This window comes from Dermacentor andersoni, chromosome 5 (genome assembly GCF_023375885.2).
Source record: "Dermacentor andersoni chromosome 5, qqDerAnde1_hic_scaffold, whole genome shotgun sequence".
In the NCBI taxonomy this organism is placed as follows: Eukaryota; Metazoa; Arthropoda; class Arachnida; order Ixodida; family Ixodidae; genus Dermacentor; species Dermacentor andersoni.
The window spans coordinates 18,385,662-18,403,843 of NC_092818.1; the positions used below are offsets into that span (position 1 = coordinate 18,385,662).

The following is an 18,182-nucleotide window of genomic DNA, read 5'->3' on the forward strand; positions in this document are numbered from 1 at the left end:
AGGAGACCAATTGCAATGCATGCTCACTGACCTGGAGAGGCAAAGCAGAAGGGTGGGTCTGAAAATTAATCTACAGAAAACTAAAGTAATGTTTAACAGTCTCGGAAGAGGACAGCAGTTTACGATAGGTAGCGAGGCACTGGAAGTGGTAAGGGAATACATCTACTTAGGGTAGGTAGTGACCACGGATCCGGATCATGAGACTGAAATAACCAGAAGAATAAGAATGGGCTGGGGTGCGTTTGGCAGGCATTCTCAAATCATGAACAGCAGGTTGCCACTATCCCTCAAGAGGAAAGTGTATAACAGCTGTGTCTTACCAGTACCCACCTACGGGGCAGAAACCTAGAGGCTTACGAAAAGGGTTCTGCTGAAATTGAGGACGACGCAACGAGCCATGGAAAGAAGAATGATAGGTGTAACGTTAAGGGATAAGAAAAGAGCAGATTTGGTGAGGGAACAAACGCGGGTAAATGACATCTTAGTTGAAATCAAGAAAAAGAAATGGGCATGGGCCGGACATGTAATGAGGAGGGAAGATAACCGATGGTCATTAAGGGTTACGGACTGGATTCCAAGGGAAGGAAAGCGTAGTAGGGGGCGGCAGAAAGTTAGGTGGGCGGATGACATTAAGACGTTTGCAGGGACAACATGGCCACAATTAGTACATGACCGGGGTAGTTGGAGAAGTATGGGAGAGGCCTTTGCCCTGCAGTGGGCGTAACTAGGCTGATGATGATGATGACTGCCTTCTAACCTACTTGATCGGTGTCAGGCGTCTTTCGCGCACCTTCGTCGTTTACAGGGGGGTGCACCTAGAGACCTGCGAGACACCATGTCTTGGCTACATGCTGGCGGTTCTGTGTTTGGAGACGGCACCTGAACCGTCTCTCGCGCCCCACCATCGTTTATAGGGTGTGTAGCTTGATACGTGCGAGACACAATGTTTTGGCTACATGCTGGCGGTTCTGTGTTTGGAGACGGCACCTGAACCGTCTCTCGCGCCCCACCATCGTTTACAGGGTGTGTAGCTTGATACGTGCGAGACACAATGTTTTGGCTACATGCTGGCGGTTCGAAGTTTGGAGATGGCGCATGAACCGATTGCGGGAAGCAGTCCTGGAGTGTTCGCGGTCGCAGATTATCAACATGAACGTACTGCTCTTCCCTCCCTATCCCGACCAGATAAGTGCTTGAACTCACACGTTAATTTACCTTGCCGCTCAACCACTCCCCTTCTCCGGGTCGTAGACCCTGTACCCTTCCTCGAAGTCCCTCCACACACCTCTTCGTCTATTTGCCAACTGATTTGTTCGCTCAAGTTTTTATTTCATCCTTTGCTCGATATCCGGATGAAGAAGGCTCAACCTTGTCCTAGGTTCCCATGATGAGAATAGCTGAGCCGGTGTGTCTTCAGTGACCCCTGTTGGCGTGTTCCTATAGTTGAATAGGAACTGGTCAATCCGGTGCTGGAGAGACTTTATCTGTCCACTTCTTTGTTCGTCCATGACCTGCTTAAAAAGATTTTTTTTAAGTCTGTACACAACGCTCCATGCTGCCATTCGATGCTGGGTGATAAGGAGGCGATTTAGTGTGCCAAATGCCATTCCGTTTCATGAATGTCTCGAAAAATGCTGATGTAAACTGCTGGCCATAGTCTGTTACCACTTCTTCCAGTAACCCGTACGCGGCATATACTGTGCGCAGCTTCTCTATTGTCTTTTCACTACTAGTCGACTTCATGACAAACACTTCAACCCATTTTGAATAGGAGTCAACTAGTACTAGAAACCAATGCTGGTCACGATGAGCAAAATCTAAGTGCACACGCTCCCACCGGCGCCTAGACACTGCCCATGACATTACAGGAACTTTGGGTGCCACATTTTGGGTCAACTGGCATGTGACACATTCTTTCACTGTTTGTTCAACGTCTTGCGTAAGGCGTATGACCTTTGGCAAGGTCATAAGCAGCTTGGAACGTCAGCTACTCTTCTTGAGGAGCTCGGCTTGTGCTGTTTCATTTCTCAGTCCGGCCACGAACCGATCCCGCAAAGCGTCATCCAGCAATTGCCCGAACTCACACGTGGCCTCTAGACAGCATTTTGATACGTGCCATTCCAGGATGGCCTTCGTGCAACAACGATAGCACTTTTCCGCGAAGAGACATTGGCACGTACTATCACTCGATTTCCCCACGTCACGCATTCTCTGTCAACAGAAAGCTCACTTTGTCGCACAAAATATGGTGTCAAAGCGTCATCAGACACTTTTGAAGGCCAGCCGACCTGCGTGTAAAACAACACCTTTGATAACAGCTTGTCTTTGCTTGTTTCCCCTCTAATGTCTTCTGCCAAGAGTGGGAGCTCGTCCAGCATAGAAAAACCTATGTACACGTCACACACGTCATCTGTGTACCGTCACCCGTGTTCTGAAGCGGCAGACATGAAAGTGCGTCAGCGCACTTTCATCAAGATAATGCAAATGGTCAGCACTTTCATGCCTGCCGCTTCAGAACACGGGTGACGGTACACAGATGACGTGTGTGACGTGTACATAGGTTTTTCTATGCTGGACGAGCTCCCACTCTCGGCAGAAGACATTGCCGATATCTCGTGATTTGCGATAAAACCATTTGTAGTCATAAGCAGCACTCTGTAAGGCCCACCGCTGCACGTGTGCTGCCGACATAGCAGGAATCGGCTTACCGTGTCCTAATTTATTTATTTATTTATTTATTTATTTATTTATTTATTTTATTTGTTTATTTATGCATACTGCAGCCCCTTTGCAGGAGTGGGTTAGACAAAAAGAAGTCATACAAAAAACAAGTAAACAATAACATATTAAAATTTCACAAGAAATAAGGCAGATGACACAAATGAAACTCAAAATAACAGCAACACTCAGAGTCAGTACAAAATAAGAATGAGTCAATACACTGTAACAACAAGAAAATACATAAAATCAGGTGCAGTTAACTTTTAACATGAAATCGTTTAGTGGCAGTGCATGACCTAATTCTTCCGGGAATTAAGTTCCAGAATTCAATAGCACGTGGGAAAAAGCTGTATTTAAATTTATTAGTTCGAGAAAAGTAAGGCTTAATATTAAGGCTATGGTGACTCCCACTTGACCGAGGAATGTCTGAAGGAATATATATGGGATGCGAGACACGATAAGAAAAAATGGCCAGGCTTAGCTTGGTTAAGCCAAGAATGCGTTGCATATTGCGCGAGTTGGGGCCCAGCTTTTCCTCCGGCTGTCGTGACGTCACGTCACGTGGTTGCGCTAAAGGTCAATGGTGGCTGCCCGGCCGCGCCCAAGGGCTGAACTGAGTGATTGCAATGTGCAACGCATAAAACTCTAGTGTAGGGGTATGAGCCACTATGATGGCTCATACCCCCAATGGTGGCTGCCCGGCCGCGCCCAAGGGCTGAACTGAGTGATTGCAATATGCAACGCATAAAATTGGCGATACCATGCAGAAACTTCAATGACTCAATGTGACGGCGTATGGATAAAGGGGTTAGGTTCAAAGAACATAAGGCACGAGAGGGTGAAAAATAGTGATCATAGCGACGATATATGAACCTAATAGATTTTCGTTGTATGCTCTCAATGGAGTTAATGTCACGCTGCTTATGAGGGTTCCAGACAGGAGAAGCATAATCTAGGATTCGGCGAATTAAAGTTTTATACATTAGTAACTTAGTTTCCTTTGGAGAATTGTTGAAATTGCGCCTCAAATACCTGAGCTTCCGGATTGCTTTAGTGCAAATGAAATTAATGTGTTTTGACCAGGGCATGTTAGTGGTAAATATGATGCCAAGATACTTGTATTCCGAGACCCTGTGCAAGGATAAGTCATTTAAAGTAGCCCCACTAAGGGTTGATGATCGGAGTAGATCCCAAATTTCCGCCCGAAAAGGTACTTGTGAAACTTCTTTAGCCCGGACACGACAGCCAGGGCTTCTTTTTCAAAATGAGCGTACGCCTGCTTCGTCTCAGTCAGAGTTTTAGATGCAAAAGTGATGGGTCTTTCTTCAGATCCTTCCTTATGAAAAAGGACTGCGCCTAAACCATATGAAGACGCGTCGCAAACCAGCCCTAGCTGCTTTGAAGGGTGCTAGTAGGTGAGTACGGACGAACTCAGCAGCCAGCCCTTGGAAGCTTTGAAGGTTTTTTCGGCGGAAGCCGTCCATTTCCACTTAACATTCTCAGCTAGCAAGTCACATACTGGTTTAAGCTGTGCTGACATGTTCGGCACGAATTTCCCATAGATATTTAACAAGCCTAAGTAAGCGCGTAGCTCGTTCTTGTTTTTTGGCGTTGGTGCTTCTTTGATAGCGCGCACCTTGTCTTCTGAAGGACGGATTCCTCTGCCATCAATCACGCGACCCAAATAGGTCACAGCCTTCGCAAAAAACTTGCATTTCTCCTTCCGCAATTTCACACCCCGTTCCTTGAACCGCGTCAGCACAGCTTCGACCTTATTATAGCATTCTTCCATTGTTTCTCCTGCTATTAACACATCATCAAAATAACATGACACTCTGTCTAAACCTTTTAATATGTCATCCATCACGGCTTGAAAAATAGACGGAGCACTTGTTATTCCGTACGGCATACGAGTGTATCGAAAAAGGCCTAGGTGGGTGTTCACAGTGACCAAAGGTTGCGAATCAGGGTGCAGCTGCAACTGTTGGTACGCTGTAGAAAAGTCAAGAACAGTAAAACATTTGCATCCATGCAGCATGACAAAAACATCTTCCAACATTGGCAAAGGGTAATAATCGGTTCTCAGACAACGATTTACAGTCACTTTGTAGTCGCCGCATATGCGAACTTTGTTGTTAGCCTTGGGTACGACTACTAGGGGCGTAGCCCAATCACTTTGCTGTACAGGCACCAGTACTCCCGATTCCACTAGTGAATGTAATTCCTGTGCTACAGCGTCCCTGAGTGCAAATGGCACAGGTCAATGCTTGCAGAAAACAGGTGTACTGCTGTCTTTTAGCACTAGGCTCACCGATGTGTCAGCTATTAGTCCTAGTGCTGGCTCAAACACTTCCGAAAATTTTTCGATGACTGCGGCTGATTTATCAAGACCGATATTACACACGCTCGTCCAATCCAGCTTCAAAGCCTCTAGCCAATTACGTCCCAACAACAAAGTGTCACACATTTGTGGTGTTTGGACTACAATTAAAGGCAAGGTCGCTGTTTGGCCATTGTGCTCCACGCGCACCGTCAACTTGCCTGTAATTGCCAGTGGGACACCTCCGTACGTTTTTAGCCGTAAACTACAACATTTTAGAGGTAAATCTGACCAATATTGCCGGTACATCTTTTCTGGTACGATAGACACCGATGCTCCTGTGTCAACTTGCATTTTGACATTCCTACCTGCCACCCTAACTTTGACATTGTAGCTACCATCATTACTCTTACATGAAAAAATATGGCTAAGCAAAATATCGTCCTCACCCCTTATACTGTCCGAGTCACCGGAGCCTTCTAAACCAGTGCTCTCTTCAAGGCTGTGTACCGAACGTGGCGTCGTTCTGCAGACCCTTGTCAGGTGTCCCACCATTTTGCAGGCACGGCATCAATATTTGCGAAACGGGCAGGTTGCGGCGGTATGCGTTGATCTGCAACGGAAACAGTCCGTTGATTTGGCTTGCCGCTCCGTGTTCTTGCTCGCTGCCCTTGTCCATGCAGAGGCCTTGGGTTTTCTTTGTAGGGGTTACTGTACGAGGTTCACCTCGCTGAGGTCTTTAGGGTGAACCTTCCTTGTTTCGCTGCGAGCAAGTTCCCCGCTTTTGGCAAGGTCATAAGCACCTTGGAACGTCAGGTCTTGAGGAGCTCGGCTTGTGCTGTTTCATTTCTCAGTCCGGCCACGAACCGATCCCGCAAAATGTCATCCAGCAATTGCCCGAACTCACAGGATGCAGCCTACCTTTTCAGTTCTAATGCAAACATAGCAACTGGTTCGTTTTCTTGCTGCGACCGACAATTGAACCGGAATCTTTCCGCTATCACTAAGGGCTTCGGTGATTAGTGCCCTTTTAGAGCCCTGGCCAGTTCGTCGTATGTTTTGGCTTCTGGCTTCACTGGGCCAACAAATTCTTCAACGTGCGATAGGCCTGTTTTCCAATGGCCATCACAAAAGCAGATACCTTCAAGTCGTCGCTTACCTGGGTGGCACGGATGTAGTGTTCAAAGCGTTCCACATAAGATTCGAAGTCTTCGTCTCCCTCCTCCGTGAACGACTCGAAGTGACCGAAGGAAGCCATGCTGTGGTAGCCCGCCTAGACGCCTGCTGTTCCCAAACTGCTCGAGCGGCAACCAGCGCTTCAGCTGTGGTTAGAGTATCGTCCGCTATGAGGATCCCATCCTCGTCGCCACTGTTGTGTCTTCAAGTACGTAGCAGCCTACTTGCCAGAACACATGTTTATTGCCACTTGCAATACAAGGGAAAAGAACCACAAGGCACTTACGTGGCCGTCTTATATAGCTATACAGAGCTACTAATCAGTGACATCGCAGACACACACACACAGGCACGTGCGTTCTATCTAAGATACACAATTCCAGACCTCAGTGACGTCAGAGTGCCACTACAGGTTCTATTTAAGGGGTGATGACACAACAGTAACTGTAGAAGTATGAATGAATTGTGCTCTTAGCGGGATGTTAACTTACAAACACCAAATACATTCTGAGCCCTTCTACAGTATATTATTTAGGAAGATGTCGTAAATGAAACAGATGTCAACAGAGCCTCTAGATTATTTTGAGAAGAAGATTACTAAGGGCATGCTATGAGTTGGCATTTCTAATTCAAGCTCAAAAGCAACAAATAAAGAAGGCAGGAAAACCATAGATAATGGCAGCTCTCATTAAAATATTTACAAGAAAAATAAAATGTACCATCATTTTGTCATTTCATGAGATCAGTGTAAGCTTATCCACTTTAAACAGTTCAAAAAACAAATTGCATGCTGAACTGCATTAAAGTGAAGAATACAACAAAATTTTTTTTTTAAATATCCGCAATGGCAGAAAAAAATTTATTTGGCATAAGGTTAATAATCTCGCCCGAAAGTCAGCTTTTCATAGCGCAGTAGTACTGCCAATCGGCTGTGGTGCAGTTCTGAGGAATGTACTGCTTATATTGTCACGTGGTGGTGACGTAGAAGAACACAGTAGCAATACTGTGAACGAGAAAACTAACTTTTATTGGGCGAACCTGTGCCCACAAAACAGGCTACACTTATAGCACAATGATAGCGGCGAACACGGTCGGCGATCGTCGAAAATCTGGTCAGCGGGCCATGCGCGTCGGCTTTTATACAGCAGTCATCGAATGTTCCAGACTAATTGTTGGGAGCCGCGTGCCTTCCACAAAGTTCTACACCATTCGAGTCACGCGATGAAATCAGATAACACAAGGTTCGGCGACAACAGACAGCGGATAGAAGCATCGATAACTTTCCAGAAACTTCGGATACATGCCGGCGCATCCCGCGCTGTGCGATAACATTTGTTAGGCGGCGAAACGTGGTAGCCCGATAAAGATAAGTATACGTGTCAATATATATAGGTCCTCAAGTAATACAGTGTTGTGAATTCTATTGCCCCATGTCTGACAACCTACCATGAGGTGCAAAGAATGATGAAAAGAACCTAAAGAACCGTACAGCTGCTGGTTATGATTTCATTAAACCAGAACCCATTAAGCATGTTTAAGACATTATTTGCAGGCCTTTAGCTCATATTATCATTAATTGCAGAGGATCTTAGGATAGCCGGAACATGTCCAGTGGTAAAAGAGTGCGGTGATGGAACTGTAAATAGCTATAGGCCAAATTCTGTATTTTTGGTGTTCTTGAAACCATTTGAGACCATTATTAAACGTTCTTTAACAATCTTTCTTGAGAAGCATAACATTTTGTCTGAACTGTAGTATGGGTTGAAGAAAAATCTGTCCACTGAGCAGGTACTGCTGAACATGAAGAAGCACGAGATCATGATGTACTAATATCTAAGCTTCACAATTATGGTGTATGAAGAATTGAAGTAAACCTGGTGAGAAACAGGTATGTTTCCTTCAATAATAAAGTGTCACACTGATTAAAAATAATCACAGATGTACTCCAAGGGACACTATACATACATGGGCACCGATATCTTGATGAACAATGCCACGAGAATAATTTTACAAGAAAGACCTTAGAGAGCCAGCAACTTTAATTATGAAACATAAATGTGGGATTTAAACATGTCAATCATAACGTTATTGTTAACTAGCTGACTGATTATTGTGGTTTGTCATGCAAGTTATGTCCGCCTGTACCACTGCGTAGGCTATTTCGCATAGTATCTGCCACAGGAGATTTTCTCTCCTGTAACTGCAAAAGCTGACAGAAATGTTAAAGCAAATAAAAAAAAACTATGTATGAACATCTGTAAACCCTATTTCACACTGTGGAGCTGGCTGCCATATACAGGTTATCACTGCAATAAGGTTCATGTGTAACTCTAGCTTTATAAGCCATGCAGATAAGTAAACACAGAGTTTCATTTATAAGGAGTGATAATTTTATTTAATAAGTTCTTTGAGTCTTTTTGAAATAACTTCTGCCACAGACGGATCGAGAAAACAGCTGATGATGCGTCTCGACGAAGTTATGTCTCTGCCAGCAGCTTGTCTTTTGTCCGAGTGGTACTTATGCAACAGTGTGGAGCCAGTTCTACTTGCATAGTCTTCCCAGTTGAAACACGAGACACATGTGAATGGAAGCTCTGTGACTGGTGATGCACAACCTGGTGCGATATCCTCCAGACGATGAGGCTGCACAAGTCTCCGCAGGTAGGCCAAGTTTTGTTCAGGTGGTGTTAGTTCCTGCAAAACAACGGTTTATATGTATTGGAACCATCACCTCTGAGGGCACACAAGCATTGAATGATGGACGGATGGATGGATTGATCGGATCTTGTACAACCCTCACATGGACTATGAGTGATGCCATGGTAAAGGGCTAAGGAATAACTTTAAAGGGACACCGAAGAAAAATATTAAGTTGAACTAGATTGATAAATTAGGCTTCCATGGCAACAAATTCATCATAGCGAGAACAGAGCTTGCAGAGCTTGTGTAGGTGAGAAAATGACGAAAATGTAAAATCGGAGTGACACCACCTGTTGTGGACTGTTCTGCCTCTCATGTGATGTCAGCACTCGCTGATTCACAGAGGGTGCCATAGAGGGAATTCACGTGGAGATTACGTCAACTTGTCCATTTTAGTGTGGGGCGGCTCAAATTGAGGAGCAGCAGTGGGATCCTTGGTGGCCATATTCTAAGCAACAAAGCGATATATTGGCACACAGAAAACAATAATAGAGCTCTAGATGAATGATCTATTGATCTAGCTCGACATAATTTTTTCCTTTAGTATCCCTTTAAGACGAAGATTTATCTCAGGAGCTTCTATCTAAATACGTGGGACCGGAGAAAACTGTTCTGCCTGGCGATGCCTCAGAACAAAGGATGCTTCACTGGCAGACATTCAGCTGTCACGGATGCTGATCACGCCTCATCGTTCTCTCAAGACAACTCAATCAGCGTCACTTGAGTCTTATGGACAAGCAGCCATGTTCCAGATTTTCGCCTTTTCGTAAGCCCAGAAATGACAGTTCACTTCAAGACAACAACGTCGCCCTCTCCTAACTGTCACGAAGAGGCCAGTAATTGATGGCAGGGCCAATGTCAAGTACTCGCAGGAAAAGGACGTCAACAGCAGGTTCGTCGTTTGCCACATGGTTGCCTCGTATTGTGCAAAGTTGGAGACAAACGGGGGGTTCGGCAAAAAAGTGGGAGTACTGCAAAAAGGTGGGACGTTCGAGGAGGGATGTTGTGAACGGTTCAGCATTTGTCATTGGCCAGTGAATTCCCTCAATGGGGGAATGGCATAAAAAGTGAATCCACACGGCTGTGAGGGTAGGCTCGGACATGCAAAGACTCTACCATGTAGTGTGCTCTGAAAGTGGGAGCTGATTTTGCAAGTTTTAACCATGTACTTTTGTTTAAAACCGTTTTCTGTTCTCTTAAACATTGCTCAGGACCTTCCTCTCGGCACCTGGCACACCACCATCCATGGAACCTCCACGGCTGCACGGACCCCCCACTTTCACAACAGTGGCTGGCATCGGTTGGCGTTGGCTACATCGGTGTGGTCAGTGCTACATAGTTGCTTCTCTTTTTGCCAGACTCATTAGCACAGGCAGTCGGTGATGGTGTTCGGTGTTAGTGATTTTGTCTCGTAGAACAAGAATATAGTGTCTTGTGGGCTAAGTTACTAGTGGGGAAGAAACACAGGGTGCACTGTATACACATGGATAAGTTAGAAATGTAAGAACTATTCAAAAGTCGTGAGCAGATTGGCACTTCGGTTGGCTCTGCGAAAGGAAAAAGGTAACAATTGCGAAAGGTAAAAGGTAACAACGCAGAATGAGGAGAGGAGTTGGGAGGATGCCGGTGAAGCCAGAAAAATTATTGCATAAGGAAAGAGCGCAAAGAATGAGAAATTCTGCAGTCTCATGATGCTAGCAATAAGGACAGGCTAGCTGGTACCTGATGTTTGCTCTTCATTTTCCCAGAACTCTCTCTAGTACAAGAAAGCAGATGCTGAGTGAGTATTTGTTTTCTGGTGGGCACTCTTTTGGAAATTCACCTTCTTGGAAATTCAAATTTCAGTTTTAAGGAAGCATGAATTTTGAAGGCAAACAAATGCTGTGGAGAAATTTGAAGTGCAGGACCTCCTTCTAATGTGCAAGAAGTTGGGCATTTCCGCCGGCTCCACAAAAACAAAAGAAGCAGTTCTTGACGTCATGAACGCAGAAGATGTGATGGTCAAGGAAGCTGACGAGGCTTGGGAAACCATTGTTGAAAGAAGGCAAAAGGCAGAGGAGTGTGAGAGGTGCGAGCGTGAAGCATAAATGCACGAGAGGCACTAGCAGGAGGCAGGGTAACAGCACGCTCTTAGGATGGAAGAACTTGAGCAGAAAAGCCAGATACTTGATGGCAGACAGCATGATGCCAGCTCCACACTTTCAGAGCAGAAGAGGATATAGTTAATTTCCTCGCCAGTTTCGAATGAGTGTGTGATAAAGAGCATGTCAGCCGGGACTTGTGGATGGAGAGATTACTAGTGCTAATCCCGTTTAGTATCGCTAACTATTTCATCAACTGCTTGTCCTAGGAGAAAGTGCGAGGCTACGATAGGGCTAATAAGGCTTTGTTCAGACATTTGAGTCTAGCATTTCACGCCGGCTTCGAAGACCAAAAAGAGAGAGCAGCAGAACTCGCCGAGGATTACTGCATGTGCCGAAGTTTCCGCACTATGCCGCGACAATCAGAGAGAAGCGACAAAGCGGTATTTGATTCCAGGAAGCAAAAGGGTAACAAGCCTTTCTGTAGGAATTTTAAACCAGAGACCAATTTTCCCCGGCCCGCATCAGGAGAAAGAGGGTGACATACCTAAAGTAGCGCAAGAAATGAAGGCGTCTGCTGGTGGTGTATGCGCGTTGGAGGTGCAGGAGAGAGGTGTGTGCTACAACTGCGGAGAAAAAGGCCACATGGCCAGGAGCTGTGGGAGGTGGGTCCGCAATTCAGGTGATAACAACCTGCAGCTGTTGAAGCTCTATATGTGACAACTTTCAGTGAATGGCCAGGTGTGTCCGGAGACAGAAATTTTGGCTAGCCCACCAGAGCAAGTCAGCTATGGCTCTTCCATAGGAGCTGACTACGGGGGGGCTCCAGGGCCTGAGCCCCCTCTGGAGTTTTCCGGGGGGGGGGGGGGGGGGGGGGGCTGAGCCCTCACTGGGCAATGCAGAAGCCCCCTCCCTCCCCCCAGACACACACACCTAAAGTGCCATTAACAGAGCTTTGTCACCCACATTATTTGAGGTTTCTATAGACTTTCCTTGACCTTTTCACTTGAAATTTTGCTGGGGCTAATAGCTTACCGCATCATTGTTGGTGCGAACGTGCATGACTTTTAATTCATACTTTCACTTTATTTCTGCAAATCCTGACAATAGGAGGACACGCGCATTAGAAGCACTAACAGCGGCTGCCTCATACGTATTTTGTCACTTGCAATATTTTGCTTTAAATTTACACTGTACATACACATACACATACACAATATACATACACATACACAATATATTTAAATATACATACAGGACAAAGTTTATTATATTTTTGAAAGAGATGGAGGTAGCCAATAAAAATAATTTTTAAAAATATGGATAGTCTGTGCCTAGAGAATGAATATGTTGCTGTATGTTCACCACGCTTCAAACTGCTTTGCGTGCTTTTTTGACCACAAAAAAAAAAACAAAAAACTATAGGCTTCAGCGACCCCTTCGACAGAGTCTTATCAATGGCGTGTGAAATGCACGTGAATGTTGCGTGTCTCAGTGTCGCTTCTCTTTCCAGTAAGCAATGCTAGCGACTCATGGAAAATAAAAGAACATTTCTAATTATTTACAACATTTATTAGGGATGGAAACATGGTCACTTGCATGCAAAGGTGATAAATATATACAGACTGTCCCACTATCGTGCACCAAGATTTAAAAAAAAAGAGCAATGAGTTACTCAAAGAAAACCTAGTGCATATTCAAAAGCGTGGCAGTTTGGGCGAGTTGGTATGTCATGACTTTTTAGTCTTGTAGCGCAGCTCAGAAAGAGCAAGAAAGGAAGGAGGTAGGGGTAATGAAAGGGAACGGAAAACAGTGAGTACGTGTCACTCTGTTTTCCGTTCCCTTTCATTACCCCTACCTCTTTCCTTTATTGCTCTTTCTGAGCTGCGCTACAAGACTAAAAAAGTCTAGTGCATATTGTTTACAGTGCAGTGGAGTAGCTGCCAGTAATTTTTCGTTACAGATTTAATTAGGCAATTGTAATTCATTATCTAACACGAGATGTACTATCCCGATTATCAAAGTGTCAATGAGGCATTTGAAGGCACAGCCAAGGGACATCTAACTGCGGTATTTTAAGCGATGTACTAATAGCGTGCTGATTTTTTTCCGACTGATAAATGAACCTCACAAAATATGGAGATTACCACGTGACTGCGCTTCCTCCTGGATTATAAAGCAGCACCCTCGAACAGGCTCCTTCTGAGTTATCCAGAACGAAACAAAGGAAATAAAGAAAGACATTGTGATCGAGCCAGTGCCTTATCTGCCATGCCGCGGCCGAAGAAAAATGTCGCATTTGGTGTTAGTTGGAAACAAGCTGTGATAGCTGTTGTCTTAGCATAGATAAAATGCAAGGATGCTTTTTTTTTTTTTTTGCCACAAAACCTATCACCACAAAAGCGAATTGACCACCTCAGTTTAAAGGTGCGTTTTATTTTGTCCCAGTCGCCATGCCTTTCTCTAATGAGCAGAATGTAAACATGATCCTTGTCTAGGAATCTGCAAATGGCAACATGAAGAAGGCCGCAAAGATATGTATCAGTCATGGAAGTGTGGCTGTAGACCAAACGCATCGACTATCATAAGAAATTATGAAAACCTGAGACAAACCGGCAGCTTCAAGAAACAGCGGCAGAGGACTCCATCTTTGAGTCCTTGCCTATGCACGGATGTTCTAACATATATGGCCTTAAACCCTCATGCTAGCGTGCGGGACATGGCTGCCCAGGCACCAATTTCCAAGTCATCAGTTTGGAGGATTCTAAATGATGGCCTTTCACCCGTACCACCTTAACCAGCACCAATGCTTGGAAGATAGGGACCTGTAAAATTGTCTAGATTTCTCGAATTGGGTCCTCACAAAAGCCGATGAGTCACCGGACTTTTTGAGCAACATTGTGTGCACAGATGAAGCCATTTTTTGCAGAAACGGCCAGCTAAATTAAACATAATGCACGCTATTGGAGTGACTCCAATCCACACTGGGTATAGCAGACTCGGCACCAGTACCAGTGGTCGTTCAATATGGGGTGCGGAATTTATGATGGTGCTACAAACGCTCCCATCTTCTTCGATCAGACATTGACTGGATAGGGCTACGTTGATGAAATACTGGAAGAAGTGGTGGATGAGTTTCTCAGCAAAGTACCGATGTCACATCTTCTATGGTATCAACAGGATGGGGCACCTGCACACAGCAGCAGCTGAGCACGAAACTGGCTGGATGAGACTTTTCATGCGCAATAGATTGGACGGGATAACCTGTAAATTGGCGGGCTAGGTCACCTGACCTCTATTTGATTTCTTTCGTTGAGGTTATGTGAAAGATCGTGCATACATGATCAAGATGAACGTCAAATTAGTTCAAGGCAAGAATAACGGATGTCTGCCGTAGAATTCCGGCGTTGGTCATCAAGAAAGCCACTGAAGATGTGATAAAGCAAGAAAGATACTGACGACGTGATAAAGCGGACACAGTACTGCGTATCAGCAAAAAGAGACCTATTCCGACACTTCCTCTAGGCAGCAGCTGGGGTTCAATGGAGATTACGAATTCAAAGATAATAAGGCCACGCTGAAATCTGATGGTTTCTTTTGTTCTTTTTTTGTGCAGACATCGTGACTGCCAATTCGGCTCATTTAGAAGTGGCATATTTACTTTCTTGAAGGCAGCAGTTTTGCCTTTTCTGTGCACATTGGTCGCTTCCCGGTCTGTTTATTTCACTTTTATTTTTGACACAAACCTGTTTTTGCAGCACGTATACACTTTCATGAAAAATAAAACGGGCACATTAATTTGGCTTTGGTCCGAAGCAAGTTTCTGGCGCAAAATACAGCTTCGCGCTCACTCTTTCGATGTAGTGCGAGCAATGCCAAGATTTTGAAACATTTTGTGCCTGTTTCATTGCTTTTCGCATTTCGTGCATAGCCAGAGCGGCGCTTCGGCCGCATTATCAAAGGACTTTTGTTATCAATGTGATCAGTCGGCCTTGAGAGACGGATAATAAGTGTAACGTAGAAATGAGAGGAAGGAGTAGCTGCAAAACGTGAAGCCTGCTGTTAGTGCTCCTTCTGTACCACTATCAAGGTGATGCACTACCTCTTCGGGTTTGTGACAGGCAGCGCAGTTGTTGAGGGTGCTGCCTCAGCTTATTTGAGGGTGCCGCTTTATTATGCAGGCAAGAGCACACTGACGTGGTATTTTTCATACTTTGTGAGGTTTCTTTGCCATTCAGAAAAAATTTTACATTAGCACGTCGCTGAAAACACTGCAGTTAGATGTCATTTTGGGCACCTACAAATGCCTCATTGGTACTTTGAAAATTAGGACAGTACTTCTCGAGTTGGATAATTAATTGCAATTACCAAATTAAATCTCTTGGAAGGTGCGAGAATACAGCTGTATTACGCACCGTTTTGTTAAATCTTCTTTTTCCACAGGCTGTGACAGACTGGAATTTGTTACCAGAGGAATGTGTTTCAATATCTGATAATCACGATTTTTATTCCTGTCTGTGTTGGTGACAGTGCATTACTGTGTTAATTTTGTTTTAATTTTCTATTGTGCTTGAAAATGTTCACTTATTGTGTGCTCCCACCTTGATGTTACCTTAATTTATACATTCTTTACTTATTTCTGTGAACGATTTAATACATATTTCTCTAACTGTCTCCCCTGCGATAATACCTTCAAGGCGACACAGGTATTCTCTAAATAAATAAATAATAAATAAATAAATGAATAAATAAATAAATAAATATCAGTAACGAAAGAATTACTGGCGGCTACTCCACTGTACTGGAAACAATATGCACTATAGGTTTGCTTCGAGTAACGCAACTGCTCTTTTTTTAAGTCTTGGTGTATGATAATTGGGGAAACTGTACAATTCACTCAGTAACCAAAATGAGGCCAAGCTGGATTCACTCGAAATCAGAACGAACAGCAGTCATGCGCAGCAGCGCTTATACTTGGACTCACAAAATAGAAAAAAAGAAAGAAAGAGAGGCTGCAGTTTCGCCGGAAAGGCGAAGCAGTATTAGTAATAGCCAAGTATGCAACAATTACACGAAGGAGGATTACACCACCGAGAGGACTCAGGCTGTGAAATTGAACTGTCTCCTACTATGAGGTCTTGTATATACTGATATAATACCGTCACTTCAGCGCTCAATTCTTTGAGGTCACACGAAGTTTCTTTAAGTGTAAGAAATATATATATATATATTGTTACGCGAAGGATGAGTCAGTAAGACGAGCAACTATTTACAGCTTATATTTACAACAGTGGTTGCAGCGCTGACTGCTTAAGTTCACAGCGCAAGCCCAGTTTGTTCTTGCTCCTCTTTTCTCGAGTGATGGTGCCCACGCGCCTCGTTCTAACAAGCAAATACCAGACGCGTGTAGCAAAATCACCCGCCGGCAGAAGCAACGTCCCGGAGCATCTAAATGTCATCACTGGGAGGGCGATACTACTTCAGTCGTGTAATGTGCACAATATCACTGGACTGGGAAGCAGATGGGGCGTCAGGGGCGATCTCGTAGGTGACGGGAGTCATGGCACGAAGCACTCGGTATGGGCCTGTGTAACGAAAAAGCAGTTTTTCTCACAGGCCAACCTGACGCGACGGAGACCATGGAAGCATCAAAGAACCAGGCAGGAAGTGCATGTCTCGGTGGCGCTGGTCATACAAACGCCCTTGACTCTTTTGGGATTTCAGAAGGCGGTCACGGCAATTTCCCTTGCGTGGGCACAGTGGGCGATGGCGTCAAGTGCATGTTCAATGGTCGGTGCCGTGTGAACAGGGAAGGTTGTGTTGAGGGACAGTGCTGGTTCTCGGCCAAACAGAAGAAAAAATGGGGAATAAACGGCTGTGTCGTGGTGCGAGGAATTATAAGCAAATGTGACAAATGGTAGAGCGAGGTCCCAGTCAGTGTGGCCTAAAGAGACATATTTCGCCAGCATGTCGGTGAGAGTGCGATTGAGACGCTCCGTGAGGCCATTTGTTTGCGGATGGTATGACGTGGATAGCTTGTGCGTCGTGGTGCAGGATTGCAGGGTGTCCACGATAACCTTTGATAGGAATGTCCGGCCACGGCCTGTGAGAAGTTGTCGCTGAGCTCCATATAATAAAGTCACGTCGCGTAAAAGAAAATCGGCGACATCTGTGGCGCAGCTTGTAGGAAGCGCTCGGGTGATGGTGTAGCGCGTGGCGTAATCCGTGGCCACAGCGATCCACCTGTTCCCAGAGGTAGAAAGAAAAAAAAAGGGCCAAGTAAGTCCAAAACAACCCGAAAAAATGGTTCCGCGGGAATGTTGAGTGGTTGAAGGTACCCAGCAGGGAGCGTCGATGGTGTCTTGCGTAGCCGGCATTTCTCCCCCGCAGCTACGTATCATCGACTGGAGCGAGCAAGCCCTGGCCAAAAGAAGCATCAGCAGATCCGGTCGTAGATATGTGACACACCCAGGTGACCAGCAGTGGGGAGGTCGTGAAGTTCGTGAAGAACAGCGGAGCGAAGGTGTTTAGGGATCACAAGAAGTAATGCAGGGCCGTCGAGGTGAACATTGTGGCGGTAGAGTGCGCCATCTTGAAGTGTGAATAAGCGAAGGGAACTGTCGGCGAGTGATGATTCCAGGCGGTCAATGATGATACGCAAGGACGGGTCACGGCTCTGCTCGTCGGTGACATGGAGCAGTGGAAAAACAGAAAGAACACAGGTGTCGGTGTCAGCATCAGACGTAGAGGTTGCGTCTTCGACTGGGTAGCAAGAGAGGCAATCTGCGTCCTGGTGTTGGCGTCCCGACTTGTAAGTCACTGTGTAGAGATATTTTTGTAGTCAGAGGGCCCAAGGACCGAGCCGACCAGTAGGATCCTTGAGCGACGAAAGCCAACAGAGCGCATGATGGTCTGCGATTACTGAGAAGTGCTTGCCATATAAATATAGGCGGAACTTTGAAACAACCCCGACGAGAGCAAGACATTCACGCTCGGTAATTGAATAGTTGTGCTCTGCAGTTGTCAGGAGCTGGCTAGTTAGTGTAGGCTATGACGCGGTCGTGTCCATGTTGGCGTTGCGATAAGACGGCGCTGATCCCATAACCACTGGCATCGGTTCGGACGTCTGTAGGTGCGGACGGGCCAAAGTGGGCCAAGACTGGTGGATGGTGAGAATCGTGATA

General features: G+C 45.3%; 1 protein-coding gene and 1 pseudogene across 3 annotated transcripts in view; both read right to left on the minus strand.

Annotated features, from left to right (window-relative positions):
• Positions 1–3,493: 3,493 nt before the first annotated feature.
• LOC126529851 (uncharacterized) lies at positions 3,494–7,411 on the minus strand (annotated as a pseudogene).
• A 1,173-nt stretch (positions 7,412–8,584) lies between these two features.
• HSPBAP1 (HSPB1 associated protein 1) overlaps positions 8,585–18,182 on the minus strand; it is a 37,928-nt gene continuing 28,330 nt past the window's right edge. For all 3 annotated transcript variants that reach the window (XM_055070128.2, XM_055070130.2, XM_055070129.2), the window contains exon 7: positions 8,585–8,911. In XM_055070128.2, coding sequence (XP_054926103.1) covers positions 8,609–8,911 — 303 coding nt within the window. In that variant the 3' untranslated portion in view covers positions 8,585–8,608. The remainder of the gene's footprint in view (positions 8,912–18,182) is intronic.